Raw genomic sequence first — 21,242 nt, forward strand, 5'->3', positions numbered from 1 at the left:
TTGGGGCTTGGCATCCTGTGGCAATTTGCAATATCTGGCTGAACACCTACATTTTATAGATGAAGAATCTGAAGCTCTGGGAAGTTTAGTAACTTGCCCAAGGTTCACGTAACTTACTGAGTGATGTTCGACAGATCCAAAACTATTTGGGACCTCAGTTATAAAATTACACATGCCAACCACGTGATCTGCAAGGCCCCTTCCAGCCTAACCACCTGTGCTTCAATGCATGTGTGTAGCTAACATTCACTCATGTGAATAACGTCTGAGACATAATCTGATTTAATATTTCTTAGCACAAAAGGCCTTATTATGGTCCATATATTAATAACTAACAATTTAGGAATTAGTAGGGTGGCAGGAGAGAAACTGCATAGTGTCAGGTTAGCTTGGTCTTTGATATAATTTAAAAAGTCCATTTGTATCTTTTGCTTATAGATACATGCTGCATGTTTAAGAGATTATTAGCAACAGTCGCTTGAAACATAATTTGTAAAATATCCATTATCTTAAGCACCATAGGTAGTTCTATCAGTATATTTTCATGAGGATTTTTTAGTAATTACTTTTCAGCATGCTCCCCTACAGCAGAGTGAAACCAATTATTTCTCTAAGTACTTGTGTTGTGGTAAATCACTACCAGTGTGAAAGGTACCTCACTTCCTGCAATACCTACAGAAACATTTTCATTTAGAAACAATCTCAGTGAATTTTCTTTATAAGTCAGTTCCTTTCCTTCTAAGTAAAATTTGCTATGATCAAAATGGCTGTCATTTGTCTCTGAAGCAATTTCTGTAAGTTTTATTGTGTTTTCACTTTGTTTGGAATTCAAGAGAGAAATGGGAAGACAATTTTGGATTAACACCTGTCTGAGAATTTCCAAAATTGGAGTTGGCCATCTGGTTTGCATGATTTGTAATATTTTCAAAATAAGATCTTACCATAGCAAGCTGATTTTTCTTTGTGTCAAATCTACTAACAAACATTGACCAAAGGAAGTCGCATTGCCAAGCCCAACATCCATGAGGCAGGGAAGGTGGGGCAAGGAGGAATGAATATTTGCTGAACAATCTAATCCTGGGGTTGGCAAACTATTTCTCTCAAGAGCCAGATAGTAAATATTTTCGGCTTTGCAACTACTCAACTCTGCCTTTGTAGCATAAAAGTAGCCTTAGACAATACATAAACAATTGGAATGGCTATGTTCCAATAAAACTGGATTTATAAAACCAGGCAGCTGGATTGGCTAGTTTGCCGAACCCAAGTGCTTTACCACGCTACCTTTTTTAAAATAAGGATTAAGTAAATTAATTTCTAAACTGTTAGAAAGTACTAACAGTTCCTGGTGCAGAGTAGCATAATATGGCTTTTATTAACAGTATCGTTGTTGTTGTTGTTGTTGTTGTTACTACTGCTATTAGAGCACTATTTTGGAAATAATACAAATGTCCAACAGTAGAGACAGGATTAAACAAATTAAGCACAACCATACTGTAAAATGTTATACATCCGTTTAAATGTGTTTTTAATATCAAGATTACTGAATGGCATAGGAACATGTTTATATTGTGTGAAGTGAAAAAAAGATACATTTCTCATATGACCCCAACTTTATTTTTGTAAAAAAGATAAGATATTTTACATATGTACATACATGGAAAACAACTGAGAAAGGAATGTATCAAACTGGATCATTTTGTTGCTGTTTTTTTTACACAATTCTTTATCCATTTTTTTCTCCACTGAGAATGTACTGTTTTCTGTACTTTGATCAGGAAAAAAAATAGAATCAGGGTTCACTGAGGACCCTTCTTACCATTTTATATGTCACTTAGGTTTTACATGCTTAATAAATTAAAGGTTTACCTTGAGGTATGGCTGATTAAAATGGATTGGATGGATGCTTTCCAACCTGTTGCTTTGTCAGATTAAAGAAAAGCTGTTCCACTCTGGGGTTCCTGGAAATCTGTGTCAGGGTATGAACCAGTGGGAATAGCACCCCCACACTCCTCCTCAGGTCACATGAGCAGTAGCTACTTTGGAACCACATGCCTGAGTAAGCACGGTTCTTTCAGTGATACAAAGGCAGAATGCTGGTGCACAGATGTGAACAACCTCCACCTCCCCTTCCCTGGCCAACCTAGTATTTGGACATACAAATCTGCTTTTCTTGTGTATCTCTTGTTTTGGTTAGTTTTAGACCCAGTATGGGACCTCAGGCCCAGTAAAAGGGGAAAATGGACACCCATTTTGGGTGCCAGAATCTTAAATAATAAAGTAATGTGAATGCTATTCAGAAACCTATATGTAGCCATATCTCAAAAAGTTTTTTTTTAACTTGGGATTATGTACATAAGCATAAAATTTGTTTATAGTTATTGGGTACATACTATGGAATGAGACCTATACTCAGTCAACTTAATCATAAATATATACGACTACAAATACTGTTAATGGATTCTAATAGCAACTTCCAATTCTTCCGCACTAAGGAAGAAAGAAAAGCCTTTAATTGGAATGGCCAAGAAAACTATTTCTTTTCTAGCTGGTACACATTGCTTTTCTCTTCACCAATAGGCCCTGTTTTGCTGATCCTTTTCTGTACGTACCTTGGTGTGGTAGTCTCTAAAGATGGCCCCCCAGAGAAGCACACTTCCTGGTATTTATGCCCTTATGTAGATTCTTCTCCATTCAATCTTGGCTGGCCTTGTATAACCAAAATAACGAGGTAAAAAATGATGCAGCTTCCATTTTGGTCTCTTGGAACACTTGCTCTGGGGAAGTCAGGAATCATGTGGGAAGTCAGACTACCCTGAGACCACCATGCTCTGAGGAAGCCCAACTAGCACATGGAGAAGCCATGAGGAGAGAGATGCTCAGCCATTTCCCAGCTCTTTCACCCAGCCCAGCTGAGCGGTTGGACACGTGAGTAAAGAAGCCATCAGGACACCCAACCCAGTCAGTCCTTCAGCTGACTCCAGCCCTAGCCACAACTCTTGAGAAACTTGGAGAACTGTCCAGCTGAGTCCAATCAACCTGCAGAACCATGAGAGATAAATGAATTGTTTTAAGCCGCTAAGTTTTGGGGTGGTTTGTTATACAGCAATAGAAAATTGGAACACTTGGCTATCTTGCCTGCTGGCCTGCACTGGAATGCAGAAAAACCCTATGACTGAGTTTTTATTATTTGTAATTGCATGCATTCCTTTTATGTAGAGTGATAATGGAGGCTACACCTCTCTTCCATATGCTCTGCAAAATACTTTTTCATCAGGCCTCCATGTGCCTTCATTTTTAGCCCTGGGGATGCCTTTTCTCACTTTTCTTGGTCTTGCAGCCTTCTCTAACATCTCCCTGATCTGTATCCCTTCTGTAAAGAAGCAGAAAAGAGAAGGATTAGAGAGTCTTCAGCTTTGGGTGGAAAAAGTCATTTCTTCAAAGGCTAGGAATTACAGTTGTATCCCCCATGGGCAGTTCTGGACTTCCTACTGGTACAACTGACTTAAGGTCAAAACTGTTTAGTTATTTCAGCATAATATCATGTGGGCTTATCAGTTAGCAAGTGGCTGAACTATATATTCTCAAAGTCTATTTCCAACCTTCTGAGTCCTTTATTTCCAGGGACATTGAATGGATTATATGAGCACACAGAGTGCAGCTCCATATTATGTGTTCTTTTATAACAGAGCTTGAAGAGAAAAGTATACATTTTTAGGTTATATATTGGTTCATAGTTGGTACTATAAAACTAAGTAAATCATTTACAAAAAATCATATAGTAGAATACTGTGCAGCAAAGCAAATGATCAACCCTATGGCTATATGTGTTATATTGTAGATTAATCTCACAATACAAGATTGAGAGAAGAGTGCAAGCCACAATAGAGTTTATGGTGTGTACTTCTATTTATGTGAAGTTTACAAACAATCAAATCAAACTCTACATTTTAGGGATACATGATTATTTGCTAAATTACATAGAAAAGCACGTAAATGATTATGACAGAAGTCAGGGGCATCTTGACCCTTTATTGTAAGGGGCACATAGGGGTTTTCAAAGGTAAAAAAAAAAATTGTATTTCTTAACACAAATGGTAGCTACACGGGTATTTGCTTTATATAATGATCATTTAAGCTATACTTATATATTTTAAACAATTCTATATGAATGATACATTTCACAGTTTAAAAAAGCAAGTTTCTAAAAAAGCGATCAGAAGACTTCTAGATCCTGAAGATATGGGTTTTTTGTTTTTTTTGTGTTTTTGTTTTTTTGAGGGTCTGTGCATTTTTTTTTCTACTGTGGAATGTAACGTATTTACATAGACGTGATAACTTTCCAAGTGCAGTTTAACAAGAAGTTAGAGAGCAAATCAGATGTGTTTTTTAATACGTATGTTAAACACATGTATACAAATATATTGTTTCTTATTAAAAATAGTACATGTTCATTATAGAAAATTTGTGTAATTGAAAAGAAAATAAAAATCATCCGTAATCCCACCAATCTTGACGTTTTGAGATAACCACACGACATTTTGGTTTATTTCCTTGCAGTTTCTTCTCTGTTTCTGTATGACTTTCTTTTTTTTAAAGCAAAATTGGGAACATATCATATAGGTTTTGAAACCTGATTTTTTTTCTCCACTTAATGTATATGAGGATTTCCCCATACTTCCTTGAAATTGCAGTTTACTCTTGTGCCTTGTCACAGTCTTGAGAATCACCCCATGCAGTTAATTCCCCAGGTGTTAATTCCCCAGGTTTTTGGGGAACATATCATGTAGGAACATATCATATCATTGAAATTCTTGAAATTGCAGTTTACTCTTGTGCCTTGTCACAGTCTTGAGAATCACCCCATGCAGTTAATTCCCCAGGTGTTCTTGCATTTTTGATGTCATCAGACTCAAAACATAAGAAATATGAGCCAGCAATCAGAGAAAATGAAAGTTATCTGCTGTTTGGCTCCTTGTTGAAATTTTATTGCTAGAGTTCTCATAAAATAAAAAACAGAGAATCTGCTCATGCAAATTGAACCTTTAGAATTTAAATCATACAGAGACCAAATAGGGTTCTTTTTATAAATGTGAAAATTCCCCTCTTAGAAAGAGGAAGAGTGCTAAAACTCTGACCAGTAGGCTAATACTGCCCATCAGCAAGGAAATCTTGCAGAAAATTTTCCCATAAAAAAGCATTTTCATGCTCAAAAATATCTGGGGAGCATGGGCATTTTTAAAAACTTTTTTTTAATGTCCAAACTGAAAACTCAAGGTTTTCCTTGTTTAGAATGACATAAATTTTTTTAATTTTTCTTTGAGCACTGTGGTAGTTTGAAGCTGTATGTACCCCAGAAAAACATGTTCTTAAATAATCCATACAGTGGGTGTGAACCCGTTGTAATTAGGATGTTTTAAAGAGGTTACTTAGTTAAGAAGCTGTGGCCCACCTCAATCAGGATGGGTCTTAATCCGATTACTGGAGTCCTTTATAAGAGGAGCGATATTCAGACACACACACACACACACACACACACACACACACACACACAAGCCACAAGAACAAGAGGCTGGACAGCTAGAGAACCTGGGAGAGAAAAAAAAGAGACCAGGAGATGCTGCCATGTCCATTGCCATGTGACAAGCTAAGGACCAACGATTGCCAGCAGCCAGCCCCAGAATGCCACAGTCTTTGGGGAGAAAGCATTGCCTTGATGATGCATTAATTTGGAATTTCTTTTAGCTTCAAAACCGTAAGCTAATAATTCTGTCGTTAAACCTGACTCATATCATGGTATTTGCTTGACAAGCCTAGGAAATTAAAACAGATTTTGGTACCGTGAGAGTGGGGTATTGCAAATATTCTGCTATTGCAAATAGCAGAAATGTGGATGCGGCTTTGGAATTGGATAATAGGTAGCAGCTGGAAGAATTATGAGGTGCTTGACAGAAAAGGCCTAGACTGCTTTGAAGAGACTGCTGGCAGAAATACAGATGCTAAAGGTACTTCTGACGAGGCTTTATACAGAAATGATGAATATGTTATTGGAAACTAGAGGAAAGGCAATCCTTATTTTAAAGTGTCAGAAAACTTGGAAAACTTGGCAAAATAGAGTTCTGATGTCAGATGGAAGGCAAAACTTGCGACTGATGAACTTGGGTATTTAGCTGAGGAGATTTCCAAGCTAAGTGTGGAAAATACAGCCTGGTTTCTCCTTGCAACTTATAGTAAAATTCAAGAGGAAATGGATAAGGGGAGAACTGAACTCTTAGGCACAAAGAAACCAGAAATTGATGGTTTGGAACATTCTGAGTTTCAGAAAAGCAAGTCCCCAGAGAATGACATTCCATGTGACAGTTTAACTGAACATGGAAGCTGTGAGTAATTTCATTGCAAGTCAGGATTGGAGGTACAGTTATCCAGGAAGGATCTGTGGAAAGTTCTTTTGTCTGATGGTTTGGACCCTTGTGAACTACATGCAAAACCAACAAGTTTTTTTGCATAATTTGTATGAATGGAACCACTGCTGGCCTGGACTAAAAAGAGACAAAAAACGGGACAAATTGAAGATAAAATCATTTCAAGGGCAGAACTATCAAAGCTGAGGTCTGGGCCAAAAACATCTTCTCAGACCAAGAGAGTGGGCTCACCCATGATTGTGAAGAGGGTGAATTGGCCCTGGTGCTTGGATAGGGTGGGCATTTCACCCTATTGTTAAGGAAGACTGCTGCCACCCCCGTGTTTGGAGAGCATGGAGCCTGTGCCCCAGGGATTGCAGAGTCTGGCCACCATCCTGATGCTTGGAGAGGGTGGAGCCTTTACTCCAATGTTCTGGGAGAGCTTGGCTGCTCGCAATCAAATGGAAGGGGTGAAGCCGCTGCTTTACCAGGCCCAGAGGACAAAACATCACTCCATACATGACTCTCAGACTGCTGGGTTTTGTAAGTGTTTGGGACCCATGACCCCTGTTTTCCTTCCAGTTTCCCCCTATGGGAATGAAAATGTTTGTCCTATGCCTGTCCCTTCATTGATTATCAGAAGCAGATAATTGTTCTCTAGATTTCACAGGTCCACAGATGAAGGGGAATAGTGCCCCAGGACAGACCACACTTATAACCAATTTTGATGATACTTTGTACTTCTAAGCATTGTTTCTAAAATGACTTAAGATTTTTGGGATATTGTGATGGAATTAATGTATTTTGCATGTAGAAAGTACATGCCTTTTGTGGGTCCAGGGGGTGGAGTGTGGTGATTTGAAGCTGTACGTACCCCAGAAAAACATGTTCTTAAATTTAATCCATTCCTGTGGGTTTGAACCTATTGTAAGTAGGACCTTTTGATGTAGTTACTTCCATTAAAGTGTGGCTTACCTTAAGCAGGATGAGTCTTAAGCCTATTACTGGAGTCATGTATAATTGGAGTGAAATTAAGACGGACCGAAAAAAAGTCACTAGTAGCAAGGGGTTGGACATTGATGGAACCCAGAAGAGAAGGAAGAGACCAAAAGATGCCGCCATGTGCATTGCTATGTGACAGAGCAGCCAAAGACAGAGGAACAAGCACCACAGCTGTCTTTTGATATTTATGCAGATTATCACTGGGATAGTTTAAATTTGGTACATTTAGATATTCTTCTTAAAGACTTTTCAGTGGCCTTCCAGCTAACAGTGGGGCACCCTTAAATAACAGTACAGGATCCATTCCAAAGAAAGTTTACCTGCATGTTTATCCTATTAAATGATTTCTTCATATCTCTGTTTTTTTGTTTTGTTTTGTTTTGTTTTTTACAGGTAATGTATTCTTCTCAAAAGTATTATTACTATATATATAGATTTTATTTAAAGAAAATGGTAAAAGTTATATTTGGGGATATGGGTCAATACTAAAACTAGTTTTTTTAAATCATATTACAACTAAAAATGCCATAAAAGTTAGCTAGCTACAATGTTGTCAATGGAACAGTAAGAAAAAACTTTTTGAAGATTATTTCAGAATAACTGATAATTTAAAAACTTGAATAAAAAGGGCAAACATGATTTGCAGCTTTTTCTATAAAATGAATGAAGAAATGATGGAATGGTTGTATTTGAGCTTTTGCAAATGATACCCTTATCAATTTGCTGTATTTTCTGAATAATGGAGTCCACTAAATACCGCAAAATATTTATGGCCAAATATAAAGATGTGATAGATATTTTTCTTCCTTACTTCCCAAAATTAAGAACATCTGTGTGAGGCAGTATTTAAGGGTAAAATAAATGGGACTCTATGCTTTCCATGTTGATGAAAGATACTGAATATGAGAAATAGATAGTCATGGTTTTAAATGGCTGTTTTGTTGCATAATCTCTTCTTTATGCTGTTTTTAAAACCTAATGTAAAATGATTTAAACAAGGTTAAATACTTTCAGATTTGTTTTGAAATTAAAAGTTACAACAATGAGATCAAGCAATATTTTGTAAAAAGGTACCACTATTTTTTTTAGAGTGGAATTGGTAGAAAAGTTTATGTTTCATCATTTGCATATCTTCAGTGTTTTATTTATAAGAAGATATTGGTAATCATTTAGTCATAATGAACTGCTTCTGTTACTTTCAGACAGACGTTATTATATTTTTCTAATTTGTAATAGTTTGTGCCTTGAAGGCTAATTTAAAATCAAATGATGGTGTGATACATATTTGATTCTTTCAACCCTATAATTTTTGTTTTCATTTTATTATGTAAGCATAGTACAGGGTCTCTCAACCTCAGCACTATTGACATTTGGGGCCAGAAAATTCTTTGTTGTGTAGAACTATACTGTGCACTGTAGGATTTTAGCATCATCTCTAGCCTCTAGCCATGAGATACTAGTAGCACTCCCCAGTTTTGGCGACCAAAAATGTCTCCAGGCATTATCAAATATCCTTTGGGGTCAAAATCGACTCTGGTTGAAAATTACTCCCAAATTTTATTTGCTAAACTTTTTTTCATGCTTTTCAGGAGCATAATTTAGAAGAAAACAAGGTCCAATTAGTGACTAGACTCAAAATCAGCAGAATGAAAAAAGCTGCTAGGCAACAATTTTATATGGTTCATCATAAATAAAAAGGTCAGAAACAAAAACTACGATCCTTAATCAAAGACAGATTGTCTAGGTGATTGGTGCAGAACAGACACTAGAAACATTTTAGCGAGTGCCACACTGAAATAAAATTAGTTAATAGCTACAACTGTGATTTAAGGCTGTTCCTCTCTCCATTGTTATTTTAAAATGTGAGGTAGCAGGATCTGCAGATATTAAAGCATATGTAAAGGTCCTTTTACTATTTGTGTTACTCCCCAAATCACAGCAGTTGTCCGTGGCATGCTGGAATAAAAATGTGTTTCACTCCTTATGTCAGTATGTCTACAACAGGTGATGCCCAGTGCCCTGCTGGGAACGTCATTAATCTAACTTCCGCTCTAAAATTTTTGGCATTCTGTAGCATGATGAATTCTCAGCGGGCAAGCCATTTTACGGGGTGTTTTTCAGTTTAAACACAAGCCAGAGGAAACAGGAAAATGTAGCTATTTGAGAGATACACAATAGCAAAGTGGTTTCAAATTTTATTAAATTGGATGTGCAGGAGGGAGACTTTGACATAAGTCTTAGCTGCCAGCGTCTATTACACTTAATGTGCATTTGAAAGCATTTTATGGTAGCTTTATTGAACATTTGTACAAAAAACCTGAGTAAAAATTATTGATGGGGCATCCAAAGGGCAATTGACATCACTAAACCTCTTGAGCTGGGTGTCAAGAAGATAAGAGACCAAATCCTGAGCCCTGGGAGAGAGCCCGACTCGCCAGCTTCTGGGGTGTTCTCCTTCACTCAGTGACTTCCACCTGCCACTGAGCAGGGCAGGAAGCAGTACAAAGAAATTAGCATAAAGGCTTCCCTGATTTTCTTACAAAATGAATTGAGGTTAATCTTGCTTTAAAACTCTACCTCAAGGTAATTCCCAGGCAACAGCTATTTCTGGATGCTCAAGGACTAACCAAGTGTAGTGTCAGAAAAAAAATTATCCAAAACTGGAAATAGGCAAAGAGAGGTAATTGGGTGTTCTTTCAGTATAGCAATCAGCTGCACCTTTGATTGATTTCCTATTGACTGGACTATTTTTTTTTATTCTTTTTTTAAATATAATTTTGTTGAGATATATTCTCATACCCTACAATCATCCACAGTGTACAGTTATTCGCAGTGCCATCATATAGTTGTGCATTCATCACCAGAATAAATTTTTGAATGTTTTCCTTATTCCAAGAGAAATAAAAATAAAAGTAAAAAAGAACACTTAAAACATTCCATCTCCCCATCCCACCCTATTTTTCGTTTAGTTTTTGTCCCTGTCTATCCACTGGATAAAGGGAGTGTAAGCCACCAGGTTTTCGCAGTCACAGAGTCACACCATGTAGGCTATGTAGTTGTGCAATCGCCTTCGAGAGTCAGGGCTACTGGGTTGCGGTTCGACGGTTTCGGGTGTTTCCTTCTAGCTATTCCAATGCGGTAAAAACTAAAGAGGGATATCTATCTAGTGCGTGGGAGTGCCCTCTAGAGTGGCCTCTCGGCCGTTTGGGGTCTCTCAGCCACTGAAGCTTTATTTTGTTTCATTTCGCTTCCCCCTTTTGGTCAAGAAGATTTTTTCAGTGACTGGACTATTTTATAACTCCAAAGGGGCAAAGGTCAGCTTTTAATTTGGGGGTGGGAGGGTGAGGGAGGAGGTATCTGATTGAGATGCAAATTGTTTCTAACCCCACTCTCTTATCCTGACCTCCTCATATTCAACTGCCTAGCTCACATCTTACAGGTTTTCACATCTTACAGCTTCCCTCATTGGTGTGTTAAATAAAATTGTGGACGTGTTCATTCCAAAAAAAAAAAAAAAAAAAAAACTCTACCTCAAAAAAATCATGTTGAAGTTTATCTTAATTTAAGATTGAACTTCTAAAAATAAAATCGTGCCGTGTGACAGCCCTTCAAGTGACCCTTCCAACTTCTTCAAGGGCACTTATATGGTAGATTTATAATTTGTTTGTCCCTGTACTTGGGATATGCTGAGGGTGCCTAATACAGTGCTGGCACATAGTAGGCATTCAATAAATAGCTGCTAAATGAAGTTATGAGAAAGGTGTGTCTTGATATGACAGAGAAAACCTTTTTGTACAATATAAACATACTTTAAATCATAAAGAAAATATATGGGGGAAACCAAATTAGTCTTTTTTTAGCATTTTATTATTGAAAATTGCAAAACATATACAAAAGAAGGAGTGTATCCATCCACCCAGCTTCAGCTCATAGTCAATCTTGTTTCAGTTGTATCACCACCTATTTTCCCCTTACCATATTATTTTGAAGCAAATTCCAGACATCATATCATTTCATTCATCTTTCAGTATCTCTAGAATATAAAGATTCTCTTTGCTTAAACAATACCATAGAACCATTATCACACCTGAAAAGTTAAAATAATTCCTTAATCTCTTTAAATATCCTGTAATTGTTCAAATTTTCAGTTTTCTCATAGGTATCATTTTTTACAGTTTTTCATTTGAATCAGGACTCAAAAAAAAAGATTCACATATTGTGATTATTTGATATAGTTCTTAAATATTTTTTAATCTTTAGGTTTACCCTCCCTCTATCTTTTTTCCCCCTTTGTAATTTTTAGATGAAGAAGTTGGGTTGTTCTCCCAGGATGTGGAATTTGCTGATTGTATCCTCTTAGTGTCGCCTAACATGTTTCTCTGACTCCTGTATTTCTTGTAAATTGGTGGTTGGAGCTAGGGGCTTGATCAGATTCAGATTCAGTTTTCTTTTTGGTAAGACCAAAAAGAAGATTAAGGCCAAATCATAGTGATAGCGTTACTATGTAACACTCTTAGTGCCGTTTACATTTACTGAGTATTTAGTATGTGCCCAGTGATGTGCTTATGTTCTCTAGGCATTATATCATTTAAGTTCATTTAAGCCTCATAATATTAGTACAAATCTATTTTTTTCTGATGACCAGACCTCTTAAATGCCAAGTAATCTTAAATGCCTTTCAAATGACCCTTTTGGTATATACCCCATTGTCATTTATGTGATCCCATTTGTAATTGTCTGAATATCCTTTTTACTGGATTCTTTTAGAGCTATACAAAAATACCTTACATTAAAGGCATATTTTATATTTAATAATAAATATTTAATAATAAATCTGAAAGACCTATCATTTACATGTAAATTGTCATACTCAAACTTTTGGGTCCTGTTATCCACCATCTGTTAAACACAGAAACACAAAACAGATATCTAACCACAAATAGGGCAACAGAATTCAGTGTTTCCTGAGTCTTTTTTCCTTTGCGCCCATTGTCTTCTCTTGGGGCACTCACTCCTCTTTCATCTCTTTCTGCTTCCTTTGCATGCTCACAGCACTCACAGTATCCCTCTGTTTCCCAGTGTGAGAAATTGGCTCGTGACTGTAAAAGCAAAAGTAGGTTTTCATTGTTTGTTTACATATCTTCAATTTATTCTATGCAATTTTATCTACATTCTGCTGTTTTAAAAGTCAGACCATTGACGTTCCAGACCTAAAAGATAAATGTCAAACTATCTTGCCCAACTGTCACTTTTAAAGATTAAACTGTTTGAGATGTGGTTGATGGAGAAAAGGCACCAACCGGCCTAAGCTGCAATTAGATACCAGAACACTGGGAGTCAAACAGTACAGAGAGGATCCTATTGTACAGCTTTACAAATTGGTAGGCAAGGAGTAATTTATTCTTGTTTGTTTGTTTTTTTTTTTCCAAGAAAAGTTGTGGGTTTACAGCAGAATCATGCATAAAATACAGGGCTCCCTATACCACCCTATTATTATTAACACCTTGCATTGGTAATTATTCTTAGTAATAAATTAGTAATTTATTCTTAATATATCTTAACCCTTCTTCTCCAGTCATTTCTCCTTTAATGTTGTATTGTTCTCCTTTGTTTCCGGCCTATGTATTAGGGGAAACATTTGGTTGGTTACATAAAAGGACTATAAAGCCCTGGTGGATACAATAGGGAAATAGGAATGAATGTAGAGTTTAATTTCTTATTCTGGTGCTACCTCACACTGAGACATTAAACAAATAACTAAATTCTCTGTACTTATTCCTTTAAAACAAAATTATTTTTATCATGATTATCCATAAAGACCTTTAAGAACCTTGTTTGAAATAGTCTCTTGTAAGCACGTAGAAAACAGGAATTGTATCTCTCTTTACCTGATCTTACCCGGTGCCCAGGGTAGCACAGTGCACGTGCTTGTGCTTAATAAGTGGCTTTTGATGATGGTGGTATTTGAAAGGTTATACATTTTAAAGGGTATTTTGTTCCCGTTTTCTTTGGCAAGAGCAAGGAGCTTCCTTTTCTAAGACCAGTGCTGTTTGGACTCAGTGAAAGTGCACTTTGTTCTAGGAGAATTGCCATATGAAAGCCTAGACTATATATTGAGTTTTTCCAAGAAGCGGGGGGATCGCGTTCTAGGACAGTGAATGCTGACTTGGTACTGAATGAGTGATTGTTATGTGCTCTTCTCCTCACAGGCTCGCTTCTCATATGTCCGGATGAAATATCTTTTCTTTTCCTGGTTGGTGGTTTTTGTTGGAAGCTGGATTATATATGTGCAATACTCTACTTATACAGAGCTATGCAGAGGAAAGGACTGTAAGAAAGTAATAGTAAGTATTTTTTTTATCTCCCAGTTTACTGAAAGCCTCCTAATAACACATTATATTTACTATTTATATACTTACTAATAATTATTTTCAAAAAGTAAAAAAGTTCATCCTGCGTTTCAGTTGTGCTGCACTTCTTAGCTTTTTGACATGGCCAAGTTAGTAGGAGTTTTGCCCACTTTGAAAAACCCCATATTCAGAAAACTAAATATATAGTACAGATAAATTAGTGTGGGAGCATCCTCATTACAAAAGGGAATTTTTGCCTTCCAAATATGTTTGAAGTTTAGTTTGTTCCAATTAGATGGGATTTTTAAATGTTTAGAGTATAAAAGTGTTATTTACAAATAGCCTTTCTGAAACACACCTTTTGAATAAATGGGGTCATTCCTGAATACCAAAAATTTACCTAAAAAGCATTTAAGTGTATTTATTATGTAATTTCTGTTCTCATGATTAGATATATCTCAGAAAAATTACTCTATCAGTAAGATTTTTAGTAGTAGTTGTTGTTTCCATAGCACTAATGATATTTTAAACGTTTGAGAATTTTAAGTCACTTTAATTTATTTTTCTAATAATGCCTTCTGATATAAATATTTTAAAACTTTGTCTCAGAATTATATTTTTTATAATAATGTTGCAATTCCAATTACTATAACTTCTTAAAGATTCTGTAATTATTGAAAGTTTACTCTTGCCCAGGCTCATTGTTCTAGGTATGTGCATATAGCAGAGAACCAGATGTCCTTGACCTTCAGAACTTACAGTCTAGTGGGGAAGTAAATGAGTAAAACAGTAAGGTAAGATAAATATCAAGATAGCAAGTATTATGGGAACATAAGGCAGGGAGACCTGAGGCTTTCCAAGGTTCTAAGAAAATAAACATCAGTTTAACTCTAGGAACTCTATCAGTCAGGATTTTAAAAAAACCAAATCATTATTCTCCGGGAGTGTTACAGGCTCTTAACGAGGCAAGAGAAGAATTATTAAGATACAACAAGCAGGGGAATGAATTAACACAGAGAATCCCAAATCAGTGTTCAACGATAGCAATCCTGCATCCTTTCTAATTGACCATTCCAGATTCCTTGAGGAATTTTAAGCTAGGAGGACCCTGTTGGGCCAGCGGATACTTTACAAGTTCATTAATCCTTAAAATAATACTATGAAAACCCTTGAGCCTATTTTACAAATAAAGAAGTATGATTCATAGAGATGGAAGAATTTGACAGTTTTGGTGGGGCCAGAATTTGATCCTAACTTTGTCTCTGTTTAAAGCTCGTACTCTTCCTGCTGCCCTGTGCCAGAGAACACAAAACTCACCTGCTTACCTTCAGTGAAGGAAGAAGCAAGAGTCATGCAACTAACTATAGTAACATACAAATAACCAAAATTATTTGAAGTCTTTATTACCCTTCTTCCAGACCACCTTTCTCAAACAAGGTGAACATTAATAGGCATTCCATGGGTAAAAGATTTCTCTGGTCAGATATATTTGGTAACAGATGGTTAAAAACGGTAAGCAGCTGACATTACTGAGGCTTTCTCTGAGTCTTTACTAATATCTGTTGTGCTTCTCCAAGAAAGAGCAAATGTACTTTATCAGAAAAAAATTCATCCCTACCAACCACCCCCCTGGGAAGACCTGTTAACGTCATCTGGGGACATTAGAAATACGTTTCTAAGAGATTAAGCCAAAATGAAGTAGATACATTTTTAAATATCTTGGATTAATACATCCTTCAGAATGTAAGCACATATTGGCACATATTCTGTTATGAGTGAATTATGGTTGAGGTGCCTCGTTTTTTCATTTTAATTGATGTAATTATGTTCTGACCAGTTTATCTAGTTCCATTCTTTTTCTAATCCAATTTATACAACAAATTAATTTCTCAAAGTGTTACTTTTATCAGGTTGGTGCCCAGCTTAGAAACCTCCAAGAACTTTCTGTAACCCTCAGGGTAGGTCTAGGTTTTTTCTTGCAGCACTCAAGACCCTCAGCAATCTGTGTTCTCCTTCACTTATCTACACAACTACTAATTCCTTTGTTCAGTTATGAAAAAGCAGAATTCCTGTCTATTTGGCGGTAGTTAATTGGGTGTTCAAACAATAATTATACAGAGCAATAAGCACTGTGATAGTGGAATGCAAGGAGCACGTAGATGTCTGGTGCCTAACTTAGCCTTGGAGAAGCAGTCAGGCAAGCCTTCACAAAGGAGGTGACTCTTTTTTTTTTTTTTCTTTTCTTTTTTTAATCTTCATTTTATTGAGATATATTCACATACCATGCAGTCATACAAAACAAATCGTACATTCAATTGTTCACAGTACCATTACGTAGTTGTACATTCATCACCTAAATCAATCCCTGACGCCTTCATTAGCACACACACAAAAATAATAAGAATAATAATTAAAGTGAAAAAGAGCAATTAAAGTAAAAAAGAACACTGGGTACCTTTGTCTGTTTCTTTGTTTGTTTCCTTCCCCTATTTTTCTACTCATCCATCCATAAACTAGACAAAGGGGAGTGTGGTCCTTATGGTTTTCCCAATCCCATTGTCACCCCTCATAAGCGACATTTTTATACAATTGTCTTCGAGATTCATGGGTTCTGGGTTGTAGTTTGATAGTTTCAGGTATCCACCACCAGCTACCCCAATTCTTTAGAACCTAAAAAGGATTGTCTAAATTGTGCGTAAGAGTGCCCACCAGAGTGACCTCTCGGCTCCTTTTGGAAACTCTCTGCCACTGAAGCTTATTTCATTTCCTTTCACATCCCCCTTTTGGTCAAGAAGATGTTCTCCGTCCCACGATGCCAGGTCTGCATTCCTCCCCGGGAGTCATATTCCACGTTGCCAGGGAGATTCACTCCCCTGGGTGTCTGATCCCACGTAGAGGGGAGGGCAGTGATTTGACCTTTCAAGTTGGCATAGCTAGAGAGAGAGGGCCACATCTGAGCAACTAAGAGGCATTCGGGAGGAGGCTCTTAGGCACAATTATAGGGAGGCCTAGCCTCTCCTTTGCAGCAACCATCTTCCCAAGGGTAAAACCTACGGTAGAGGGCTCAACCCATCAAACCACCAGTCCCCTATGTCTGTGGTCATGTTAGCAACCATTGAGGTGGGGTAGGCCAATACCCCTGCATTCTCCACAGGCTCCTCAAGGAGGCACTACATATTTTTTTCCTTTTTTTTTCTTTTCTTTTTTTTTTTTAACTTTTTTTCCTTTTTAAATCAACTGTATGGAAAAAAAATTAAAAAAAAAAAAAAAAAAAAGGAAAACATACAATAAAAGAACATTTCAAAGAGACCATAACAAGGGAGTAAGAAAAAGACGACTAACCTAAGATAACTGCTTTACTTCCAACCTGTTCCTACTTTACCCCAAGAAAGTTACATAATATAGCAACATTTCTGTGAACTTGTTCCTACTATATCCATCAGAAATTAACAGACCATAGTCATTCTTGGGCATCCCCAGAACGTTAAATAGCATATCTGTTCTTGGATTACTGTTCCCCCTTCCTTAATTGCTCTCTATTGCTAGTTCCCCTACATTCTACATTATAAACCATTCATTTTACATTTTTCAAAGTTCACATTAGTGGTAGCATATAATATTTCTCTTTCTGTGCCTGGCTTATTTCGCTCAGCATTATGTCTTCAAGGTTCATCCGTGTTGTTATATGTTTCACGAGATCGTTCCTTCTTACTGCCGCGTAGTATTCCATCGTGTGTATATACCACATTTTATTTATCCACTCATCTGTTGAAGGACATTTGGGTTGTTTCCATCTCTTGGCAATTGTGAATAATGCTGCTATGAACATTGGCGTGCAGATATCTGTTCGTGTCACTGTTTTCCGACCTTCCGGGTATATACTGAGAAGTGCAATCGCTGGATCGAATGGTAACTCTATGTCTAGTTTTCTAAGGAACTGCCAGACTGACTTCCAGAGTGGCTGAACCATTATACAGTCCCACCAACAATGAATAAAGAGTTCCAATTTCTCCACATCCCCTCCAGCATTTGTAGTTTCCTGTTTGTTTAATGGCAGCCACTGTAATCGGTGTTAGATGGTATCTCATTGTGGTCTTAATTTGCATCTCTCTAATAGCTAGTGAAGCTGAACATTTTTTCATGTGTTTCTTGGCCATTTGTATTTCCTCTTCAGAGAACTGTCTTTTCATATCTTTTGCCCATTTTATAATTGGGCCGACTGTACTATTGTCATTGAGTTGTAGGATTTCTTTATATATGCAAGATATCAGTCTTTTGTCAGATACATGGTTTCCAAAAATTTTTTCCCATTGAGTTGGCTGCCTCTTTACCTTTTTGAGAAATTCCTTTGAGGTGCAGAAACTTCTAAGCTTGAGCTCATAGGTACCTTTTAATCTAACCAAACCAAACCACAGGATTTTCTTTTTCTTGACTATTATAATCTACCTATTTTCCTTTCACCTAAATCTGTAAATCTATGGCCCATATGGGTCACTTTAGCAACTAATATACCATCTTATATTGATCTATTTCTTGAGTGTGTCTTAGTTTCTTCAAAAATTTAAGTTTTTGAACTCAAGGACAGTTTCTTTTATTTGGATAGCTCACATTTTTTCTAAGTCACACTAGTCTGAGTACAGTATAGTAAAGTTATAATAGTAATAACAAAACAGTGTATCTCTTAGGTCCAATAAAGTGCATGTGTTTATGTGTATCCTTGTGCATCCCTGATCTCTGTAAACTCCCTTCACAAAATAAGTCTCTCCCTCTGGTCCAGGAAGCCCATGAGTTGTTCGGGTGTGATCCTTACTCGAGTCAGACCATGTCATGTTGTGGTATCCTTCTCAGCCTGTCCTGATGTTCACCAAAGAACCACTTGTGACAGTTCCTAATGTGCTGGGTGATTGAATCCCAAAGGAAAGGCAATAGATCCTGGTAATGGAACTAAAGAGAACATGAAGATAGCTAAGAAAGTGAGTTTTTTTCCAAAAACTATTATTTTTGTTTAAATTAGAAATAATATATAGAATTTGCTTATTTCAGATTTATAATATGAACAAATTCACCTTACACTCTGTAAATAAATTATGAAGTTATTTCAAGAGGTGCTCCAATCAGTACAAAAACTAGTCAAGTAAGAAAAAAAATTAGGAGTAAGAAAAAAAAGGGAGGGGGTTAATATTATGATGTGGAAATAAGCACAGTAAACCTATGCCTCTTGATGGAAATTCTGTGCCATAATGGTATTTGTTAATTTGAGAATTAATAAAGGTTTAAAACATATTTTTCATGTATGTTGGAAGTCTACTGCATATTAGAATTGGGAGCAGAATATAATTCTAGCATAGTTTAATGATTATCTTACTAAAATTTGAAAATAATGAAAAAGCTCTCTGGTCTAAAATGCATTGTTTTCCTAAGGCTGTCTTTAGAAAAATTGTAGTTCCTCTAAAATTGGGATTATAATCTTCAGACTTACCTTAACTGGTAGGTCTAAGTTCAGTAATACTAAGGTAGTATTAATATTGCATAGGAATTATGGGATTAGGACTAAAAAGAAAGCAGGAAAAATATCTTTAAAATATTTTGTAAAATTTCAAAAAACTAACAAAATGTGAGAAATTCCTTGATTGAGATCTGGGAGAGGATAGGATCTGAGAGAGATGAGCCTAGTTTTTTTTGCCCGATGTTTCCCTGGAAATGTGTGATCTGAAATACACAGTCGTATGGGACTAGGGAGATAAAAAAATATAGTCCAGATCTAATAAAAGATATGGGAAATCTAGTGCACCCTGGGGGCACTTGCTGATTCTGGGCATGAGCAGGGGGCCTGAGAGTCAGGAATGTGTACTGGCAGAGAGCTGCTGATAGGGACCAGAAACCAGCAGAGCGTTTGTAGAAAACTAGGGGGGCCTCAAACATAATAGCCTGTTATCCTGTTGGGATGTTTGCCAAATTCTGGGACTCTGCATAATAGGAGGCTAAAAATCTCTTTGGAAAGCATTTGAAAAGCAGAGCACACTTTTTGGCATTCTCACAAGACACAGATTAGACTTATGAACCTGCCAGAGGGAGAAGTCTCAATGAATGCCCAGGCTCTCGGCTTAAAACCATGGAAGACTAGACCCTTGGAATGAGAATGAGCTAAAAATAGCTTGAGCTTTTCCTCAGCTGCAGCCCAGCCTCAATTCATCACAGCCCCTGATTCCATTAAGGTGATCTGCCTCCTAGAAGGAAGGGATGCCCTCTCTGGAGGCATTGGGTAAAAAATTACAGGGCATGATAAAAGCTAAGTTGACATGACCAAAAACCAAAAGATAAAAATAGATAATAGAAGCAGAACCACAGATGATCCAGATATTAGAATCATCAACATGAATATTAAAATAACTATGTTCATGTTCAAGTAAATAGACAAGAAGGTGGAGAAAATAGATAAAACAATGGATAATTTGAATAAAGAAATGTAATATTTAAAAAAGAATCAGAAGATTGATTTCCAGAATGTTGGCATGACGACATCACTGAACCATTCTCCCACAAAAAAATAATGAAAATACCAGCAAAACATTAAAATTAACCTTACTGAAGGCTGGAAATTAACCAGAGCCACAGAATGAACTGAAAATCATCTATCCATGGGAAACTGCTGAACCTTAGTAAGACAGCAAGTCTGTGATGTTTTAACTTGGAGCTGTTCCCATCTACTCTCCATCCCCAGATCAGTGGCACAATAGCTTTGAAAACCAGCAGTCCCACAGCCAATGGAGAGGACTCCTTCCCCAGAGCACAGTCTATTAATATTTTGTCCAAATTTCCAGCTCCCTAAAAATCTTTATTCCCAGGGTGTTGTAAACTATTTGATTTAACTCAGAGTTCAGCTCAGTGGGGATTGGGCAAACAAGAGCCTGGCCAGGAATTTAAGAGGTATTCCTGGATAATAGGAGAATGCTCCAACACATTCCTGGAGGTCTAAAAGACTATGTGCATGCAAAAGGCTTTGTGCATGCCTAGAAATACCTGGAAAGGAGAAGACAACAGTCACTCACCTCTGGCTGGTCTTGAGTGCCTGTTCAAGCAGGAAGTGAGTTAAGACTTTCTCATAAACTGCCTGAAATTTAAAGACATGCCTTCTCACACAAATACACTTGGCAATGTTTGGAAGGCATACAGGAAAGGCACTAAAGGAAATCTGACCAATCATTGGCTGACCACTAAATTATATTGACCCAGGAGTACCCTCTATGAAGCCAGGATTAAAAATAAAAACAAGAACTTCACCACCACAACAAAAAAACAAGCAGAGAACTCAGTAGCCACACACTTCAGGAATACAGGATCTACAGAATCAGCCCAGGAATGTCCCTCAACAAATAATCAACAACAGGAAAAACAACAAAAAGATAAAAACCTAGTAACACCAACAAACCGTGACAGAGAAGGGATCTTATTACAATATAATATCTAAAATACTTCAACAAAAACATGAGAT

The 21,242-nt window shown here is 36.9% G+C and overlaps 1 protein-coding gene across 5 annotated transcripts in view; it reads left to right on the plus strand.

Annotated features, from left to right (window-relative positions):
- DIPK1A (divergent protein kinase domain 1A) overlaps positions 1–21,242 on the plus strand; it is a 127,434-nt gene that overhangs the window by 56,473 nt on the left and 49,719 nt on the right. For 4 of the 5 annotated variants that reach the window (XM_037826626.1, XM_037826624.1, XM_037826625.1 and 1 more), the window contains one exon: positions 13,610–13,744. In XM_037826626.1, the coding sequence (XP_037682554.1) occupies positions 13,610–13,744 (135 nt within the window). Of the gene's footprint in view, positions 1–13,609; positions 13,745–18,615; positions 18,724–21,242 lie in introns of those variants that run through there. The other variant, XM_037826628.1, reaches the window with a different exon arrangement.

The sequence above is a fragment of the Choloepus didactylus genome, chromosome 2 (genome assembly GCF_015220235.1).
Source record: "Choloepus didactylus isolate mChoDid1 chromosome 2, mChoDid1.pri, whole genome shotgun sequence".
NCBI lineage: Eukaryota > Metazoa > Chordata > Mammalia > Pilosa > Megalonychidae > Choloepus > Choloepus didactylus.